The sequence below is a fragment of the Diadema antillarum genome, unplaced genomic scaffold (assembly GCF_040938485.1).
Source record: "Diadema antillarum isolate AM-2024a unplaced genomic scaffold, OU_Dant_1.0 seq00001379_RagTag, whole genome shotgun sequence".
Taxonomy (NCBI): Eukaryota; Metazoa; Echinodermata; class Echinoidea; order Diadematoida; family Diadematidae; genus Diadema; species Diadema antillarum.
The window spans coordinates 174,711-192,437 of record NW_027272138.1 but is presented as its reverse complement, the minus strand read 5'-3'; the positions used below and the strand labels follow the sequence as shown (position 1 = coordinate 192,437).

Below are 17,727 nucleotides of genomic sequence, written 5' to 3'. Positions count from 1 at the left end.
AAACTGCTAGTGAATCTAGGGGCAACTTTGTTGTGATCACGGGAGATGTGATTGCTGTAAAGGGCATTTGATTAGTGCCTGTAAGAGAAGCAACCTATGTTTGTTAAACATAATTTTGTCAAGCCATTCTATCCCTGCTGGAGCATTGAACATTTACTTCAGTCATGTGGATTTAGGAGTAGAAATCACTCTTTGAATGATTTTCCCAAACTGATGACAAAAATATATTTGTCTAATCCCATTTGCCTATTGGCTGGCTGCCTATAATATGCAAGCAAGCAAACAAACAAAACACAGTAAGATGTTGTACTCAGTTCATAACTATTGGAGAACTTCCATCAAAGTTAAACACCTCAGCAAGGCTGTGTACTGGAAAAAGAAGAAGAAGAAAGGGCAATTGTTAGCATATTTGATGCATTCATTTGCCCTGGCGAAACTAGGGAAGAATGCAGACCTATGTATCCAAAGCAGATAGAACTCATGCTTAAGAACCTGTGCAATGTACAATGTAAATGCATGTTGACTTTTGTTGTTGTTGATGATACACTGATTATTACTTACATTTTATGTGGCCAAAAGAATATGTAAATATGTGCCATATGTTGATATAATGATTTTTTTTTCATTATTTTTTCTTAAGATTCCTTGGATACGCTCACTAAAAAAACTTTCCAAACCAGGATTCTGTAGATGACAACATCTGTAAATTGCTGTCAACGTGCTACGCTTGTTTTGTTTGTTTTTCTGTTGTTTGGTCATTTACTTGTATTGCTTTGCAAATGCCAAAAAAAAAAAGGATAATAATAATGATAATAAAATGATTGACAAATGACATTGCAATGCACCTTTTCCTAGACTGATCATAACTTGCATGTTTCCATACAATGTCTTTTGTTTGGCATATCTGCACATCAGCAGTGATTAGTGGATGATGTCATCAACAGAATCATGGTTTGGAAGGTTTTTTTTTTTGTGGGCATATCTGAGTAATCTGAAGGAAAGCAGAAAAATTATAAGATATTTGACATGCATTATTGTATTTTTTTTTGTCCACATAAGTGATGATCAGAGTATTGTATTTAAATCAATAGAAGTCAACACATATTTGCCCTTGCAAAGGTTCTTTGAATGTTGATTTTGGCCTAAAAGCTGCAACACTAGGGGGGGGGGGGGGAGATACAATACAAGTTGTAGGTGATTTTAAACACAATGGCACACTACATTCAAGTTGACTGTGATACATAGAGTGAAATCAAACAAAAAGAAGGAAGTTTCATCAAAATTAGAATCATAAAAAACACTAGAGGATTATGGTGTTTTAAAATCACATTAATTTTCTCAAAATATTGATATTTGTTGCAACTACATCCATACAGATGATGATGTCATTGCATTACAACTTTCACATTTTTTTTGTGCAAAAGTGTGACAAAAATTATGTTTTTATTATGATTTGCAATTTCAGTCAATTTGATAAATCTTATCATTTTCAAGTTTTTATTTGCAAGGATTGAAGTAACTCCTTCATGTCATAAAAAAAGAAGCGAGATTCTGTGCATTCCATTTGGGAAACATGTAGCACAATGGCATCAGCATCATGTGATTTGCCTGTAGTTGCTAATGATATTGTTTCATTAAAACATGAAACTTTGAATTCCTTAAATTTCTTCATTTTATGTTTAACTTTTGTGAAAGTGCAGCCTTTTTGTTTATCATTGCGCATGCATTAAAGTCAACCCGGATATAGAGTGGAATTCCCTTTAAGCTTTTTGTCAGTCCATTCCCGAATACACCATACACAAGTATGCATGTGTCTTTCTGACTGTATAAACTGTGAAATGAAAGAAGTGCAAATCGAACAAGGAAGTAGTGATGCACACTCTATGCTATCTATGCTACATGCCACATTGGTTTGACTTGAGAAGAAACCAGCGTAGGTATTGATGACCACAGAGACTCCAACCCCAAGCACCTTCTGATCTGGAGATTCTCCCGCCTGAAACCCCCAGCAAACGGGAGGCTCCAAATTGATGTGTGCGAAGCGCGAAGTTCCTAGGATTCTAGATGTTCTCTGGTGCTATCTAAGGCTTATTTTTTCAACATACGATAGAAATAAGTAAGAAATCCTTTCCACCGGGAGACACAGAGCCAGGGCGGGAGAAATCAAATCTCAAACGGGAGAACGGGAGATTGTGCAAAAATGGGCTTTCGGCGGGAGATCTCCCGTCGAAAACGGGAGAGTTGGAGTCTCTGTGACCAGGGCCCCTGGTTCATTTGTTTGCTTTCAATGGGGAATATACCATCTCCCACCCTATCTCCAACTCATCCCCTATCCCACCCCTACCCTATCCTACCCCACCCCCGACCTTTGCACACTGGGTTTATGATTAGCCATACACTGAATGGACCACCTTCTTCACAAAATCTTGAATCGCACCACTTTAAGTGTGTTCACCCAGTATACATTCGTCCTTATTAGGAGATTGCCATATTTGGCAAGAGAGGCGGAGCCAGACTGCGTGCACTCACCATATTTGGTGATGCTCATTGTATTCTGCCCCTTCTCTGGCAATTGCTCAATATTATCAGTTTTTCTCAAGTGGAAGAAAATGTATGATCATTATCTGATGTGTTTCCCCGTTAATAGAGCAAATTGCTGCACATGTATGAGTCCTTGTTCTAATGTGATTTAAGGGATGATCAGTCTAGAGGCATTAGAGCTGTAATTACAGTGCATATTTTTTATGAAAGATTTTTACATAGCAGTGTTGCATCAAAGCCTGACTCTAGTCATAAGAAAAAGAGACAGCAAAAATTTTCATAGATGACCATTTATCCTTCCTGTTCTTGTAAGAATACAGAAATATTTAAAGTTTGCACAAACATCAACTGCCTTGTCAATTTGATAGCATGTCATTCCAAACAATTAGTCATTCCAAACAATTACTCCATAGGGGTAGATTTTCTTTTAAAGCTACTCATGGTCCTTGAAGGCATTCTGAAGTTTTTACCAAATGTCTTGGCTAATGGGAGGGGGCATTGATTGTCCCAATAAGCTCAACTTTATCCTATCTTTTCTGTGATGAAAGTTTGAAGTGAAAAGCAGAAAAACGGGTATGATTTGAGAGTGTCAAACTTTATATTCTTGTGATACTTATTGGATGAGTAAGGTTGCCAGAAATGTTCTGTGACAATGTTTGCTTGGCAGTATCATACTACTCTTTAAAATGATATCATACTTTGAGGTAGTCCTGATGAGAATCAGAAATGCAGTGTTATTAAACATACCCACTGTTTGTCTTTCAATTGTTGAATTACGTAAAAGGTATACGCCACTTTACAATGATTATCATAACAATAGCTATTATTTAATGGAAATGCATAGCTATGTGTGCATCATTTCACGTAATTACATAATATAGAGGTTGTTAATCTCTGCCCTGTGTTAATCATCAGGTTTTCCCCCCTTTATTTTTCCCTTGACAGAAAAGTGAAATGAAAAGGAAGCACAATGTAAGTTATGGAAAAGTGCATACATGCTCATGAAAATGTAATGTGTGGTATGTGTTTTGAGTATGTTTGGTTTTTATTTTTTTTCTTTAATGTTTGCAGAGTAACAGATGAATGGTTTGCAGAGATAACCCAAAATTAAGGCATCTTTAAGTTTACCAGTTTTTGATGAAGACTTGCTGTGCCTATTAATAAAGATAACCAAGTATTCTATTAACTGCATTATCAGTGCACCCCTTTGCTATGCATGGTGTTTAAAAGCATCAGGTTTACATGTTACGATGATACCTGTGTGCTAATCACTAGAATGGATGATTATATGGTATTCTTGTGACTCCACAGGAATACCACAAAACTTCTGGGTATTCCTTCTTCTTTTTTCAACATTTCTATTTTTTCTTTCTTTTTGGAGTTGAAGAGGGCATTATGGTGCCAGTGATATTCACTTTGGGCAAAATGTTGTATACATTTTTACTATCCTTATTACCACACCCAAATAATTTGAATGCTATAGAGAGAAGGGGTTTAAAGGACCTACTAATTATAAACACAGCAGATCTTGTAACTCTGTTCTCACATAACTGAAGAGGAAGTGAAAATGCTTGAGTATAAAAGAAGTGTTTGATCACTTCCCTCTCAAGCACAAAATAACTCCTTATTCCAAACCTGTTTCTCTTTCACCAAGATTAACATGTTAATTTAGATAACATTGCTAGGACTTCTGTGTTTGTGTATTTTGGTCTTTGTTTTGTTTATTTAGTTCATGTGTACACTGGCCATTTTACGGTCATGTAATCTTTAACAGCTATGGATTCATCTAAGCATCATTATAGTGTTCAAAATATGATATGCGGATAAAAGAAAATCTGCCTGGAATATATTCTAACCACTGACTGTACAGAACAAAGAATCCTTAGCGTTGTGTTTGATTAAAAGGATGGCATAGTTTTGGTTGAGATTAGGGCTTAAGGTTTCCAGCTTTCTTTCATGAGATAATGAGAAACTTCTTATATGAAAGAGCATGATAACTCTTAAGAGGAGTTCAATGTTTATTTAATGAAAATTGGTTTTGAAATGTCTAAGATGTCCAGAACAAAGGGATCATAATTACAGGTGGGGCTCACCTTTTATTAGGATAGCTTTGTTTTACTCTTTTTGTGGGATATCTCAGCCATTTCAAAGCCAATTTTCATCAAATAAACTTCTCTTAGAATTTCTCTTTATAAGAATTGTACATGTGTATGCTGTCTAGCATGTCATAGAGTGGTCTGTAAGTATTGCGCAAACTATTAAAAGCTGAATCTTCGTCTCAACCAATACTATACCATCCCTTTAATGTGATGACCCTGGGCCATTGAAAAGTGAAACCACAAATCACTGCTTGAAGAGATGTGATGTACTCAAACAGCTCCAATCAGAGTGAAAGGACCTGTGCTGCATTGTAATGCACATGTTTTATGGAGTATATCATCTTTCCTCTGTAACAATACTGGGTAATACTTGTTGGTCATTTATTCAGTTGATTCAATGTGAATCATGATCTCTTTCTAGCAAAGGCCAAATGAAGGTAGCAGAAAAGAAAGCTAAATTTTTTCAAAGAATTTGATTTCCTGAACTGAAAACTGAGGCTCATGTCATTTATTCGCTCATGGACACACAATCCATTTCCCTATGAATTGTGTGGAATTCTTCCAGCGAAACCAAATCGGAGTAAAGAGAATTGTTTTAGATATGAATGTATATGGGGTTGTGATCCTTCACCCCCTTAGGGTTTTTTATTAAAAACCATTACCATATATTCACTCCCACATATATAGTATGTATTGCACTAGTGCACAATAATACAGTATTCTTGTCCATGTTACATACACAATGTACACTTTGTTTACACTATCACCTATTTGCCAAGTGCGGTACTAACATTATCTACCATATTTCCAGTGAAATGCTATTTATATATACCCACTTAAAAGTTGCGGTTTTTGGCACTCCATCACTTTTCAAATATGCAAGAGTAGAAAGAATTAGAGAAAGCAATGATTGGTTATCATCAAGCAATGAAGAGGACTCAAAGTTACTGCTCAGTACTACTTTAAAAAACCAATGCACTTCAGTTTTGATCTTGTCACAAAATGAGTTAGGATTGTGTATCACATATTTTTTTTTTTCTTATCAGGAAAAGTGATAAAGTCATTGTAGAAATAGGCCTACTAAATCTGGACTATTGCAGAGTGCAAGACTACACAGTGTACAAGTGATTTTTAGTGAACAGTGTGATGTCTGTTGAACAAAATGGTAGTTGTGTTGTTAAATTCAATCAATTTAGTATATAGGATACCCTTTTTGGTGAACACTTGGTGGAGACTTTCCATACCATTCCATAACTTAAGTTTTTGTATGATTGTTGTCAAGCTTTTACCGTTATGTTTCTCTGATTTCACTCAATTTTGATATCAAATTCAATTTGAACTTTGTGATTAATCTTTACAAACTGTTGTTTTAACATGGATATTGTGAACTTAACAAACTAACCTTGGAATTGAGCTGAATACTGACCTACTGAAGCTAAAAACTTATAATCAATCTAGAAGTAAACTGAGGTCAATGGAAATAAATGTGACATCTACTTGTCCTCTTGGTTATTGAAGTTAGCCAACAGATCATGGTTTTTGCTTCTGTTGTTTTTATGTGATCTGTTCCAGAGTCGGCATTTTCCTTCCTAATCTTGTCATGTGAGACATGGTATATGATGGGAAGATGCAGAATTGCTCCACGGCATATGATGAGGCCTGTTCGTATGGCTTCCAAGTTCTATTTTATGACTCATGGTGTCAAGCATCAAGCACCAAATTGCTTCTAGTGAAATGCCACTCCCATGTACAAACCGACACTTACAAATGTCTCACTGTTTAATGAACAAAGAAGACTTTGAAATTGTAGTATCTTTTTATTATACCATGTCCAATGCCATTGAAGCTTCTGCTGTTGTAATCATTTGATCCTCTAGTAGCTCTATTTTAAAAACTTAAAATAAAATTGAATCTGTGGTGGTATTTTACATTCAGAGCTGATATGTGTTGTTAATACCCCTATCTCTTGAATTAGATATTCAGAATGAAAAAAAAAAAATCTCCTGGAAATGTTTATGTCATAAACTTAGCATGCTACACACTTTTAATGGGCTTTCCTTTTGTCTTTTTTTTTGAGGGGGGGGGGATAAAGTTTCAGTTTCTGTACATAACTCCAAAGTTTGAAGTGGAACCTGTTTTACAATGTCTCTTGTTAGCTATTTCTGTCTGTTTTGCCATACCATGTTGTGCAAGTTAACATAGCAAAAAGAAAAAAAAAAATCTGATAAATCCATACGTTTTTAAACCAACATGGTCTTAGTAATGTCAGTACTTATATGTTTGGAAGTATGCCTAATCTCTGGTTGATACATTAATGGAAATCTGATGAAAATATTGGAATTTGGGAGAAGAGGGTGTATTTTGTGAAAGAATTGAATGATGTGTTTGCAGAGAGTGGTGTGCAGCTTTAAAACTGCTCGAAGAGAGCTTAGTTTTAATTGCCTGCAATCTTTCCTTATATGGGCATTTTGTAGCCCTGGCACTACCACTGGAGACTTGTTTGTGTAGAATGTCAGTGTCAATTTCACTTGTGAGGACTGTGAGGGTTATATTGTACTCGAGGATGGTTTTCAGTTATGGGATGGATGGGATGGGAAAGGGGGTGGGGTGGTTAGGGTTATGTTGGGGGCAGTACTGGGGTGTGGCAGGAGAGATTGGTTGCTATCTCATACATATATAATGAGAGAGCAACCAATATCTTTTCTCAATACACTACACGCCATGAGTTCCTCAAAAAAGACTTGTTGAAGTATTCCATTGCAGTACGCTCATTCAGTGACATCTACTGTACGTAAGTGGTTTCTTTGGTTTGTGCTTTAACTGCTAATTGATGACTAACATTCTTGCCACGACTGTCATATGATCTGTATGAATCCCTTGACGTGCAATCTAATTCAATATGGTGATTTTCACAAATTTCTGGAGTGTAGGAGGCACATACATTGCATTATCCTTTGTCAGTTGCATCACGTTTTATAAAGAATTGCCATTTGTTTGCTGCTGTGCTTTAAACAAAAAACAAAAACAAAAACAAAAAACTCATCTCTTGGCACTCAATATGTATTCTCATCCATATATATGCTCTGTGTCGAATACTCCAGGTATGGTACATGTATTTTTTTCACAGAGCCCACTAACATTTTGTCTGTGATTTTTTTTTTCCATTCACCATTTTCAAGACCTTTGTCAATCAATAGTTTTCTACTGTGATTGAAATGATCTCACCTAGCTGGCATTTGTTAAAAGGATATTCATGTTTGTAATCTCAGATATATTATTTGTATCTTTATTGTATGTATTTCTCATGCTACATTTACCACTACTCTTTGGCATTACAAGGGCTTTGGTTGTTATGTTTCCAGATATGCAATGTTCTTATGACCTTTGACCCAAAATAAAAATTTGTCACATACTTGATCATCGTAGTTTCCTGATTTAGCTGTTATAACTATAAAAGGAGACTCAAGAGGTTAAGTTTTGTAGGTGCCTTTGTTCTGATTTTTTGTTGATACAAAATCACTTGAAATTTATCCCTCCAAAAATTAACAACAATAACATTCTATCGAAAGGGTTATGGTCCGATAAACTTTTCAAAAATACCAGAGAACAAACAAGCATTTTCCTAGCCACCCAAACCAGGGTGCACCTACAAAACCCATCTGTTCTCCTATGGCGTACCTGTGGGCAACACACTGGTTCCAATATTTGCAGTCTGTATGACTTGTAAAGTAAAAATGTTATACAAATTACAAGATCTTGTTATTACCATTTTAATCATGAATGTATACTCCATAATAACCAGGAAGAGAACATTGTTTTATCAGAGGATGAAAGGTCATTGTTTCATTGCCCTTCATTTATCTCCATCCTTCTTCATTTGTTTGTGGATCTGTTGTATTTCTTTTTCAAATTAAATGATGGCTTTAGCAATGCACTTTTAGAAAAGCAAATATGATTATGAACTAGTTACGTCATCTCACTGTCATCTAGATGAAGATGTGAATCATGCCATCAATAACGACCATGGGGTAATATCTGGCCCACACCCAGCACACATTCTCTACAGCACAACCAGTCTAGTTGTAGGTGTCATCCACACAACATAGTTATAATCCACCACAAGAGGGCACTGTCACATATAAATAGCTCCTTGTATGGTCCTCCTCAGGGGGACCTTCTGCTGTGTATGAATGCCACGTCTAATTCTCTGTGTCTGTGTATCTTTTCTCTTTGTTTATTTGCGGGGGAGAACAGAGGGTAAGCGTGTACAGTCCAATAGTGAACGAGATGGGTATTCGGGAGAAGGAAGGGATCTTGACCCTCCTACACACGAAGGACAAAAGTCGAGCGCGGAAGACCAGGCCGGGTCACGGCGTCCTCGCTGGATCGCAGCTGAAACATTACAAGGACAGCAAGCATTATGAGGTAATGTCCCTTGTATATGTATATGTGTCAGTGTGTGTGTGTGTGTGTGTGTGTGTGTGTGTGTGTGTGTGTGTGTGAGTGAGTGTGTGTTTGCATGCCCTTGAGCTGCCTTAATCTGATGGCCAATTTTATCCTTCAACCCTATTGTACTGGCCAAGTTCAAACTGGAGGATGAAATTGCATCAAAATTCAGAGTCATTCCTTCATGCTTTGATTCTGAGTGTGGTGATATATATCTCATTTCACATTTTTGACACCACATGTATTTAAATCACACAGTGACATGAATGACTGAACCTTGCCAACCCTCTACCATTTTAACACTTAAAGGGATCATATAGTTTTGGTTGAGACCTAATTTCAGGTTTCTAACATTTTTTTGTTAAGATAATGGGAAACCTCTTATGAAATATGAAAGAGCATGTAATTCTATGAGGAATTCAATGTTTATTTGATGAAAATTGGTTTTGAAATGGCTGAGATATCCAAAAAAGAGCGATTCTAAAAGTGTGGGACCCACACTTTATTATGATTGCTTTGTTTTACTTTGTTTTTGGATGTTTCAGTCATTCCGAACCCGATTTTCATCAAATAGACTTTGAATTCCTCTTATACTGGTATGCTCTGTAGTATATCATAAGTGCTTTCTTGGTATCTCGCAAAAAGTTAAAAGCCCAATTCTCATCTCCACCAATACGATACCATCCCTTTAATATAACTTACTGGCATGACATGCCCAGTAATACAATGTATGAATTTCAAAGACAGCTGTTCAGAAGTCGAAAAACTCCATCTAGATGTTGATATGTGTTGTAGGTGTGTATGTGCAAGTGTGTTTATCAAATAGCAGTCTCATTTTATTCTATTGTAAAGGTGTAGAATGATTATTTGATGTTGTGATGGGTTGTTTGGAGGGTCTCTCTCTTTTTCTACAAACCAGTAAACCCATATACGACATCAAAGATATATCAACCATTTTGTAAACGAAACAAATATGTGCTCCTGCATATCTTTCTGTATCACTCTGATGATGGATGTGCCTCTTTTGTCAGTGATGGATCTCTTTAAATCCACCCGTTGCTTTTGTGTCCCCACAGAAGGATAGTAGCAATCCCGATATCACCATTAGTCTCTGGAAGGCCAACATCTTCTGGACTAAGGCAGGGAGCAAGCCCTCCAAGAGGTTACAGTTTGAGGTGAGTCCCTTGCCCCACCCCCCTCCCATCACTGTCATTTCAAGAATTTTTATTGCTTTTAGTTTATAGAAGCTCCACTTCCAAGTGAAAGGCGGAAAGATGGCAGCAGTTTTACAGCTGGTCTATTCATTGGCTATACTGACATTTGGTGGAATTCTCTGTATGATTTCTTCATATTATTGTCCTGCATTAGCATCACAAGCTGTTGTGGTCATCTCATCAAGCTATGGCAGCATGGAAAGTTTAAAAATTGATAACTTTTGAAGGGATTTTCTGATTTTCCTTGAACTTCACTGATATGTTTTTATTACTAATATTGCTGCATTCACTCAATCCTCACATAAATTTTGGTTTCATTCCCTTTTAAGCAATGACACTGCATTACCTTATCTTGAATTTAGTGTGGGAAAAATACTGAAGTTCCACTGTTGGGTTTGCCCATTTGTTCACTGTTCAAGATTTCCCGTAGCTGCTCTCTCAATGTTAAGGGGATGTTCAAAGTAAGCATAACCTTAAAACTCTGCAAGTGTTTATAAACAAATTTAGTTGTTGCTTTCGATAGTCGTGTGAAGGATTTAGCACTGAAAGAGATTGTTGTGCACATACGTGAATGAAAAAAAGTACAGTGCACTCCTGTTATAACGAACACGGTTATAACGAAATTCCGGTTACAACGAAATAAAAATTCAGGATGTAACATTATCCTCCCTATGTATTTTCATTGTTTATTTGTTTGGTTTTAACGAAATTTCAGTATGACAAAAGAAAACTGCCGGTCCCGAACACTTCGTTATGACAGAAGTCCACTGTATGCATTTGTGGAAACTTTCCTCCTTAACCGTCACCATGTGCATCCAAGCCATCAAACCTATCACGTTTTACAAACCAATTACATTGTATCTTATCCCACAATCACACAGCTTCAAGCGGAGCAGGGGTCATACATCCTACAAGGTGAAGACGAGGTGGCAAGCAATTCATGGTTTGAGGCCATCAAAGCAGCAATATCGGTGAGACAAACGTGACATGGGAACCACTAACTGACTGCATGTCTGTCTCTAGATCATGTCTCTCGACAGTTTTCATTTAAAATTTAATACTCTAAAAGCTGTTATTTTTGCGTAGGGCTATTTTCGGAAATGAGGAGGTCACAAACATTTTCGCAAGATGTTTTCACCATCTGACATCTGTGCAAAATTTGTGATAATCAACCCTCACAAAATTACAGTAGATTGTAAGGAGTAGGCCAAGAAGAAAAGAGTCCATGTGAGCTTGTATCAGTTTTATACACATACAGCTCTGAGGAAGTGAGTGATGAAATCATTTGCATGATCTCCAGAAATTGTGGCGCATCATTTCTACAGTCAAAGAATGCGCACACAAGTTTTCATAAGTGGGACTTTGTTGGGAATGATTGCACAAGTTTCATTTAGCAATGCTGTGAGCAATGTCAAAAAATGATCATTACCTTGAAGGTTTTGTATCCCTTTTGCAAATTTCACAAAAGTTTCCATGATTAAAGAATAATGTATCCCAATATCGTGTATGGAATGTTACGGTAATACACCTCAGAATTTGTTAAGAAGAAATTTAAAAACTAACCCCGTGTCACTCGACAATACGTTGCTCTTTTACACTGAGAATAACAGTTGAACATTTTGAGAGGTCCAATGAATTCACTGGAAAACTACAGTAATGTTTTCCCCTCCATTATAAAGAAGTTCTCAGTTTTATCGTCATGAGGAAAGGTCTGAATTGCTTACCCCTTACAATATACCAGCTTATGAAAGGGGTGTAAAGGGGACACACAAACTGTAAATCACACATCAAAAATCTAAGAGTAGACTCTCTCTTGTGAGATCAAGGCTGTGAAGCAACTAATTGTGATTCAAGATAAAAAATTGACATCAGTAGAAAGCTATCTCTGTGTTCAGGAAGGGAGTGAAAAATCCATTATATTCACTGAATTCAGTAAGATGCAGCAGAAGGTATTTCCTTTGACATGTCCAGCCCCATTTCTTGGCTCAGCCATAGAGGTCAGTATCTAAAGAGGGCATAGCTTTATCTCAAGATTTGCATCTACTTTTCTGAATTTCTGCATAGGTCTGAGAAGCAGCGTAAAGGCTAACTATACACAAAGCAATTGAGATGATTTAAAGTAGACTCATTGTATCTATACTTAGTGGAGTCATGATAGAATGTTTGTACTTTGGTGTTGTTTTCACAGGGTCAGGGGAGTTTGTGGCATTCCAGTCCAAGTCCAGATGATATCAACGATATCCATAGTCCAGGTATGACACCTAGAGGTGGGATGAAGGAGCCCTCTTTGTGTTGCAGTTGACAACTAGTTGCCCATCAAAATATTAAATTGTTATCAGAAATTTATGACTCGTGAAATGTTATCAATATACTTCCCCAGGCCATACCATCTTTGTTGTTTGGACATACGTTTTAAACAGTCAATTGTCAGTTATTAATGAGGCACTTGGATTCATATGTCAATGCTTAAACTTTCCAGCCTTATGAGAAGATCATTTCTCTTTATATTTTCCTGGTTCCAGAACTGAAAAGAGATATTAATTGAAATGAAAGGAGATGGCGATGCAGACATTTCAATTCTCATGTCGTCGGGCGCCCTTGCATTGGCCGTTAACGAAATACAATTTGTATTGCGTTAACGGCCAATGCAAGGGCGCCCGACGATGTGATTGTTCAGTGATGAGTTCTGGAGCTTTACTTGTTGTTACTGCACATTTTGTAATGAAGATATTTTCTCCATGTTTTGTATTAAATGGGTTTTCTATCCAAGAAGAAAGAAAAAAAAAGAAGAAAAATGCTTACAAAATGAAACATTTCTCTAGTTTCATAAAAAAAGTGTGATCATGTGATAGTTTATACATGATAGGTGGGTGCATTATATCAAATAGGTTAATGATATTTGTATATATGTACCTTAATAACCTCTTCCCTTTTCAATTTCAAACAGTATCCCATGAAGCCCATGCAGTGAAGAAGAGTAACATTCGCGAGAAACTCAAGAGCTTCATGATCCGCCGACCGGAGAAAGATGAACTCAAGCGCAAAGGAATTCTACAAGGTACCGTGATGTGCAAACACTTTTGTTGTATTCCCTGGTGTTAAGGTTGTGCTATTTTTAATATGAATAAAGCTGTAATCGTACAGTGAGACCTATATGGCAGAACACCCAAATTTTGGGCTTTACAACCAAAAGAAACACCAGCCTAATGAACACACACGCCATTGCTAAATGCTCTATGCAATGTGCCAACGAGCAACTCGATAGCCACTAAGTTAATCAATATTGGTGACGATGCTATATCATGGAATGTTGTATTCGGCTATTGAGTTGTTTTAGCAAGGATGTATGATACCTTCTTTGTGTGTATTCATGAAGACACAAACATGCATGCTTTCTCTCACATGAGGTTTATTTCGCGCACACGCACTCAGTCATTCATCTTTATATTTATGCACTTGAAATCCTGAGGACACGCAGCTTGCATCATTTGGTAAACTTGTGATAAAACAAACACAAACTGTGTGGAAACACCCAAACGTGCAGAAATAATCAAGTTTCTTATCAAAATGTAGAAAAGTGATGAAGTTTTGATCTGAACAAAATCCATTGGGATGAGGCTTGTCGGTGGTGAGGCCTTATCACATGCGAATAACGTAATATTTCCGATAATGCTTTAACAGACAAAAATGCAAGAAACAAGCAAACCCCAAAGATTAAGTTTTAAAATCGGAATTTTTTTTTTTCACCTCTGCTAGACCAGTTTCCATTGTGTTGAGCAATTTTTTTTTTTTTAAAAGAAAAGAATTAGATTGCACTACTTTGCCGTAGAAAGTAAGCTTCAACATGAAATTTTCTGTTCACTGTTGGCTATGCAAATTAGAGAGGAAAACAATGAAGAATCTTAACAAGACTGGCACTGCCCAAACATATTACATGCAAAGGAAAAAAAAAAGATATGGGTAATCTTTCATAATCATCTCTCGTATTCCTTTGCTCTCGCTCAGACGAAAATGTCTTCGGCAAACACATCATCAAGCTCTGCGACAAAGAGCGGACTTTGGTGCCCAACTTTGTGTCCCAGTGCATCGCCACGATAGACAAGCGGGGACTCATGTGCGACGGAATCTACAGGGTCAGCGGCAACCTCTCCATGATACAGAAACTGCGCTTCCAAGTTGACCAAGGTAACGCAAATTTGACGTCGATCTCTTAATTCTGTTTGTTTTCTGCACATGTTATAGAGTTGATCAGTCCTGCTGATTGGTGAACTTAGGTCGATGGAAAAGAGAACAAGGTGTTTACAAAAGCAAGCTCTATCCTCAGAGAAGTCAAAGCCCCTTCATTTATTCAAGGAATTAAAGAAAGAAAAACTGTCATGGCAAAGTTCCTTGCTCCTTGTTCCCTGCTCTAAAGCAAATTCTCAGATAAATATGATAGTTGCAGTTACATTATGAGTGTTGTGAAAAGCACTTATTAAAGTATATGACAAAGCTATAAAGATTTTCATTAGGAGAGGAAAGGCAGCTGTATTGAGAGATTGTCTCATTTTAATTGAGGAAGTAATTAGTGATCAATTAGTTTACAATGATTTCTTAATTGTCAACTTTCCATTGTATCAACGGGTTTCATTTGATTGTCGTTAAAAAATCATGTGTATTTCAGGTATAATTTCACACCATGTTCAAGTTGGCTGTAATTATCAATTTATTAATTACGATTTTAATTACCCTTGGTAATTTTATTGATAACGATTTATTACCCTTGGTAATTGCATAGTTTTAATTTCGATGAAACTCATCCTTCAATTAAAAAAATCCTGTGGAGTTAATCTCAAACCCAACAGTGTGAGAATTGGCAAGATTGATCAGTTACTAGCTATGGTGATTTAGTTTGGATCAAGGGCCAATGTAGATACAAGTATGATGAGTTAATGTGATGACGATTCTGTCTTTGAAAAGACAGACACAATTTTCACTTGCTTCTTATTTATTGAAGATTTCTGCAAAAATATGAAGAAGCAGTTATAGAGTGCTAAAATATATTTTGTTCGTCTTGTCCACATTTCTTTGCCCATCTACTCCGTGAAATTCCAGAAAAGCCTGTCGATCTCGAGACATCGCCGTGGAAGGAAGACATCCACGTCATCACCGGTGCCCTCAAGCTTTACTTTCGGGAACTCCCCGAGCCTCTCTTCACATTCGCCACCTTTGATAGATTCATTGCATCAATAAGTGAGCTTCCTGTTTCTCAGAAATTTCATATATTAAATATAAGATATTAAGATATTAAGCATGGCTCGACACTAACTTTTTTGTTTGGTGAGCAGATGGGGCCACCAAAATCCTAAATTTCAAATTTTTGGTGGCCCGAGAGAAAAATTTGGTGTCCCGAAAAAAGAAACAATAAAAAACATTAAAAGTACTTTTTTTTAATGAGTCAAATATTTAAGTTTTATGATAGTAAGAATTAAAAGTTGGACATATCTACTCATAAATAAACTTCAACAAACTTGCAACACTCACTCTCGGGCACTCATTCAGTCCTTTTCGTCCATCCTTTAAACAAATTCAACTGCTAATTTCTCGCGCAAAAAGTTACAAATTTATTGACATACTTTTCAAAAAATTTTAGTGGCCCGAGGCGGGCCACCAAATTTGCCCTTTTTTGAAATTTGGTGGCCCGACTTTCATTTTTCGGTGGCCCCGGGCCACCGGGCCACCGTTAGTGTCGAGCCCTGTTAAGATATTAAATCTCATATAAATGTAAACATTTTGTCGCTAGCAGTCAGAAATAGTCTGATCCTGTTCATCGTCTTTTGATTGTATTGCAATAACCGAGCTGATGATGTTTGGGGAAGAAAGGATTAAAATCGCTTAAGTATGGATATCTGGTATGCACAAAACAGTTGGAAAGTTCTCAGTTGACAACATCATCATCCAACATGCCTCTTTTCATACAGTTATAACCATTCCTACTGGGGTGTCAATTTTCACTTTGATCTGTGCGCCTTTGCAGCAGCAAATTTTTCCCCTGTCTTGTGGTATTTACATTTTTTTTTTTAACCATCATTGACCATCCATGTGACCGTCTTGTTGCCATTGTTTGTTCCTCTCGTTGCAGCCAAGATACCGAGTAGAGAGCAGAAAATCAAAGCATTCCAAGAACTGATCAGGGGTATGCCTCCAGTCAACCGAGAAACCATTCGTACACTCTTCTCTCATCTCAAACGGTAAGCCGAGCTGAGAAAACCTTGGGTCCATTTCCAGAGTTACACATGTAGTTATGTCTGTGTGTGTGTGTGCTACTCTTTGGTCGGGTATTTTCATATTGATTTCTCTCTTTTCCTTCACCTGTACAATCACAGTATTGGCACAGCTTTGATATGGAGAAGTGAAAATGTGTGTAGGCCTGTTTGCCATACATTTTGTCAGAAATTGTAGCTGCAGAGATTATTTGTCTCATTTCTGTTTTAGTAATAAAAGGGCAAAGCGTCTTTTACCTATCCAAAAGCAAAGCAATATTTTCAACCAACTCTCTTTTTATCTTCCTACCCTGCCCCCCCCCCCAACCATCTGATCTCCCCACCCCCAGGGTCATGGACAATGTACAACACAACCGCATGCCTGCCAAGAACCTGGCCACGGTATTTGGCCCCACACTCATGTGGCCGGAGCGGGAGAGCATGAACATGACCATGGCGACCGTGTACCAGAACCAGGTGATGGAGTTTGTCCTCCTCGAGTACGACCACATCTTCTGAAGCGGTGTCAAGCCGGGAGACATCATGAACCGCACCCCACTCCCCCCTCCCTGTGGATGAACTCTTCAAACTCAGCAGTGTATGATCTGCGGACTTTCCTTGTCGAAAGCGCATCAAAGACATGGGGGATTTCACTTCACTGTATACCATGTGAATACACAAGCATGTTTAAACTAGATTTGTCTTCTTCGTATAATAAAAGCAAGTCGGTGACAGCTGGCTGTGTACGCCATTTTTTTTTCCTTATTTATAAAGCTCTCCGTCATCACTTAGGCCCCTTTCAAATCCAGCAGTTGGAGATTAGTATGTATGAAAAAGTGAAAGACTTGTTTTTTAGTTGATTCACTCTGCACGATGTGTCAGTCGGGAGCTGCATCATCTCGCCAAGTTGCTGGCGTTGCATTGGAGGTTTTGGGCGTCTGACCAAACGCAGGCTGTTTCGTGATGACAGTGGATGAGTTAAGTCGCCCAGGGAGGACTAAAATCAGCCAGTTGACCACACATTAGAGGTGGACAGGAGCAGCAGTGACCGTCTCTGACCTTTATATCTGGAGCGATCTCTCTTCCACCGACGTTCACTACATCAACCTGAGGATCATGTTTTTGTTTTGTATTCTGTGATGATCAGCATTTCAAGGGTCAGTGATTTGCCAAAAATATTCTCTT

At 37.5% G+C, this 17,727-nt stretch overlaps 1 protein-coding gene across 1 annotated transcript in view; it reads left to right on the top strand.

Moving 5' to 3' along the window:
- The window catches only part of LOC139708871 (uncharacterized), a 76,684-nt gene extending 59,272 nt beyond the window's left edge, over positions 1 to 17,412 (top strand). Inside the window, exons 8-17 of the mRNA XM_071620834.1 lie at positions 3,487 to 3,513; positions 8,895 to 9,065; positions 10,163 to 10,261; positions 11,182 to 11,271; positions 12,489 to 12,552; positions 13,248 to 13,358; positions 14,306 to 14,485; positions 15,395 to 15,532; positions 16,422 to 16,530; positions 16,893 to 17,412. Of these exons, the coding sequence (XP_071476935.1) occupies positions 3,487 to 3,513; positions 8,895 to 9,065; positions 10,163 to 10,261; positions 11,182 to 11,271; positions 12,489 to 12,552; positions 13,248 to 13,358; positions 14,306 to 14,485; positions 15,395 to 15,532; positions 16,422 to 16,530; positions 16,893 to 17,061 (1,158 nt within the window). The 3' untranslated portion in view covers positions 17,062 to 17,412. The remainder of the gene's footprint in view (positions 1 to 3,486; positions 3,514 to 8,894; positions 9,066 to 10,162; positions 10,262 to 11,181; positions 11,272 to 12,488; positions 12,553 to 13,247; positions 13,359 to 14,305; positions 14,486 to 15,394; positions 15,533 to 16,421; positions 16,531 to 16,892) is intronic.
- Positions 17,413 to 17,727: the final 315 nt, after the last annotated feature.